The 1,830-nt window shown below is 40.3% G+C and overlaps 1 protein-coding gene across 1 annotated transcript in view; it reads left to right on the plus strand.

Moving 5' to 3' along the window:
- LOC101846445 overlaps nucleotides 1-1,830 on the plus strand; it is a gene marked incomplete in the record, with an annotated part of 14,639 nt that overhangs the window by 5,317 nt on the left and 7,492 nt on the right. Inside the window, 1 exon segment of the mRNA XM_013086202.2 lies at nucleotides 1,275-1,415. Coding sequence (XP_012941656.1) covers nucleotides 1,275-1,415 — 141 coding nt within the window.

Consider the following 1,830-nt stretch of genomic DNA (forward strand, 5'->3'; position numbering starts at 1 on the left):
TGTCTATAGCCGGGTACCCATTCCCACCTGGGTGAAGTGAGGAAAATTCGTGTAAAGTGCCTTTCCCAAGGACACAACGTCGGGTCCCTGACGGGATTCGAACCCACGACCTTACGGTTGCGAGTCCGAAAGCCTAACCACTAGGCCACCGACGCCACTTGATGATGGTCCTTCGTAGGCTTTGCTTCCTTGGGTCGTTTCCTTTTCGAAGCTTCGGCCCTATCTCTGACGACGTTGGCTGATGTGGCTGCGGCACAGACCACAATCTTAAGTTATAATTCATGTTTGTTAGAAGTTATGTTCAAGTGCATATAAGGAGGGGGGTAAGTGAAATGCTATTTTTATTATTACATGATTTAAACGATAAATGATAGCATAGAAAGATTACATAGACTCTCGAAAGTTTCCCACAAACTTAAAAAAAAGTATGTGGTTGCCATGGAAATGGCGGCCACCTTGAAAATAAACACCTCTTTTCAGTCTTAGTTTTAACACTTCTCTTTCGAACCTGGGAAATCAACATTTCGACGTTTTCCCGCATACCTAGTGCTTCCATGCTGCTTCGTTCCTAGGAAGTAGATTTGGCGGGAAATGAGCCCCGCCCACTTCACGAAGAATTCGGGTGCCGAAGAAAAAAGTTTCGCTCCCTCCTGCAAAACAAAATCTTCGCATGCGAATTCCGGACTCGGCCATGCGAAATTCCGGTATATATGGATTTACACAATGACAAAAAGATTGGTGCGGGAAAAAAATAGTTCGCACGCGAAATTCGCACCCGAAGTTCGCTTCGGTTTTTCGGGCATATGGAATGTCAGTTAGAATGAGGCCCTCGCTCTAGGCCATTTACGGTACACCGCTGTTTTGCAGGGAGGTTGACTTACAAGCTTTTCTAAAGGAAAAACACTTTTACACAATTTTTGTCAACTTCATTTGTTGAGAACACGTTGATAAATCAGACCCAGACTAACAGACAGACAAATGGGCGGATAGACAGACAGAAGAAGAAGATGTTATATATTTTCACAACATCCTACAATGACGTTTTGCTGTGAGATATTGATGAAAACAAGTTAATAGTAATTCTATTTTCAGAGTGAAAGAATGTTGATGAAATACTACTTACAATCTTCTCTTTTGACTTCATTTGGTTAATGTGTGCGTGTGTGTGTGTGTGTGTGTGTGTGTGTGTGGGTGTGTATGTGTGTGTGTGTGTGTGTGCTATTCTATTACCTTTCAAGACTTAAAATAAATCTCATACAAAACAATTCCCCCAGATATTCGCTTGGGGAGAGAAAAGGAGAGGAAAGCTGTTTATCCGGGGTCTAGAGGTGAAGCTTCTGGCTTACAAAGGCTTTGACGTCTACAATCACGCAGTCCGTATCAGAGCTCATATAAATGCTGATGGGAAATATGAAGTGAGTTCAATCTTTTTAAAAATCTATTACATGAGTTATGGTGGTAGATCGTGATTTATCTTATGAACGAAATTGCCAAGATGTAATCATGAGTTTCAACGAGTGATTACAGCCTGCAACTTCACAAGTATGATTAAAAAGAATTTATTACGTGAATTATGGTGGTATATCATGATTTTCTACTTGTGATTGTAAATATCTTTTCAAATATCGCCTGAAAAGTGAGTAAATATTTACTGTAAATTAAAAATGCTTAACCTTAAAATTTAGTAGATGTTTAATTTTGAATAATGTTTTAATTCGCTTGACAAGTTAGTCAATGCTCATTGTAAATACAGATATATAGAGATTTTTCACCGGGCAGCGAGGGGGAGGGGCGTGTTCAACGTTAATTTCAAATGTTGTTTGGAGGGGG

This window comes from Aplysia californica, unplaced genomic scaffold (genome assembly GCF_000002075.1).
Source record: "Aplysia californica isolate F4 #8 unplaced genomic scaffold, AplCal3.0 scaffold00443, whole genome shotgun sequence".
Lineage (NCBI taxonomy): Eukaryota > Metazoa > Mollusca > Gastropoda > Aplysiida > Aplysiidae > Aplysia > Aplysia californica.